Source organism: Antrostomus carolinensis, unplaced genomic scaffold (genome assembly GCF_000700745.2).
Source record: "Antrostomus carolinensis isolate BGI_N321 unplaced genomic scaffold, ASM70074v2 scaffold24954, whole genome shotgun sequence".
Lineage (NCBI taxonomy): Eukaryota > Metazoa > Chordata > Aves > Caprimulgiformes > Caprimulgidae > Antrostomus > Antrostomus carolinensis.
Genome location: NW_010311772.1, coordinates 4,453 through 6,170, shown reverse-complemented (window position 1 = coordinate 6,170; position 1,718 = coordinate 4,453). Strand labels below are relative to the sequence as shown.

The window sequence follows — 1,718 nt, the reverse complement described above, 5'->3', positions numbered from 1 at the left end:
AGAGGAGAAGACATACCTTGCCCATTTTTCAGCATTTATTCTTGACATGCTTACTTTTTAAAGCATGAACAGAGTCCTGGACAATGCAAAGACGCCCCCGATTCCCTATGTACGTATTTACTGGGAAAATCTGATGACTACAGAAACATCTGACCCTAGTATAAAGAAAATAAATAACCTGAAGGTGGTGACTGTCATGTTGTTTGCTATTTGCAGCTTACCAGGTTGTGAAGACTACCCAAATTGATATTGAGAAAGCAGCCCCTAATAGATTTTCTGTTTATAGAAACAGCTGATTTTGTGGGTTTACAGATTTAAAATATCTCTGTGTGTTGGATCTGCTTGACAGTTAAATCTTTCCATCGTTGACTGACATTTAAGAATGCTTTGCTAATACGTTGAGTTGAAGGGCTGAAAAAGATTTCATAGAATTAAAATGCTCGGCAATGTCAAGCTATTGAACACCAGTATAATACAGAGAGCTCCTTTATTAATACCTCTGAACACTGGCAGTTTGAAGCAGCATCAGCTGAAGTAATGGGCTTAACATTCAGAATGGATTTTGGACACAGACAAGACGCCAGAGCTGTCAATAATATGGAAGATCACTGAGTGTGGCTTATATTTGTATTGTTTAATGAGGTCTGACAGAAGTAGTAGGGGGTTGTTTGTTTGTTTCTTTTTTAATCAGGTACTGCTGTGTGAAATACGAGGTGTTGGAATGCTGTTACCGCTTTTGCTCAAAGGGATGAAATGCTTGTGCAGATCCAGCAAAGGGCAGCTGGAGCAGTGCTGTTTGGGTGGTGTCTGTGGGCAGTTAGAATAGGCAGAAGGAAAAAAGGGTGAGGATCAGACCTGAGGTGTTTTGGACAGCTCTGGGAAGGAATGTGTCATTTGCAAAGTATTCCGTTTTTAACCTGAAAAATCTTTTCTCTTTTTCCTGTAAAGAAACAGACTTACTTTATGCAGCAAAAGTATATCGAGATGACCGACTCCGAAAGAAAGCAGACTCCATGTCCATGGACAACTGCAAAGAACTCGAACGGCTGACCAGCCTCTATCGAGGAGGATGAACTGCAGTTATGCACATGCATCTTTACGTATGCCGTTCTCGCTCTTGTAAATTAAGAAGAGATTTAGTTTCACCATGAATGCTGGAAAAGAGGGGTGGATATAAAACTCTACTGTGTAGCTGTTTCCAGAAACCTTATGCTGAAATATCATTTAATGGCTTCTTTACCTACTGTGAAATATAGGTAACTTTAATTGTCTAGATTTTACTTCAAAGCTTCTGTGAATTCTTTCAGCAGAGAGAATAGCTCAGAAAGGATGCTATACTTGTAGAGACTTAGTCATAGTGGTTCTCCTCTAACATATTTGCCATGTAAATATCTGTGGAAAGAACACTTTGTGTATATACGAGTTAAATGACTTTCTATTTAAAATCTCAGAAATCTAGTTCCATACAACATTTTGTCTCACTGATGGAATAAATAGTATGATTACATCACTTCTATTCAGATGTCAAGTGTGTGGAGTTGAAACAAGAATTTTTAATATTTTATCTCTATGTAAAATCTTCTAGGTTTACCAGCTTAGAGGAACTTGGTATTTTTAAATATAATGGCATATATTCCTAAATATCTGTTGGGGTATATTGAGCTGGTGTAGAGTAGCAGTTTCCTGTTGTAGTTTTTTAGCGTTTCTAAGCAATGCTG

At 38.0% G+C, this 1,718-nt stretch overlaps 1 protein-coding gene across 1 annotated transcript in view; it reads left to right on the top strand.

The window, feature by feature from the left end:
- Nucleotides 1-1,516, top strand: part of DNAJB14 (DnaJ heat shock protein family (Hsp40) member B14) — a 20,433-nt gene extending 18,917 nt beyond the window's left edge. Inside the window, exon 7 of the mRNA XM_010166847.2 lies at nucleotides 949-1,516. Within this exon, the coding sequence (XP_010165149.1) occupies nucleotides 949-1,073 (125 nt within the window). The 3' untranslated portion in view covers nucleotides 1,074-1,516. The remainder of the gene's footprint in view (nucleotides 1-948) is intronic.
- Nucleotides 1,517-1,718: the final 202 nt, after the last annotated feature.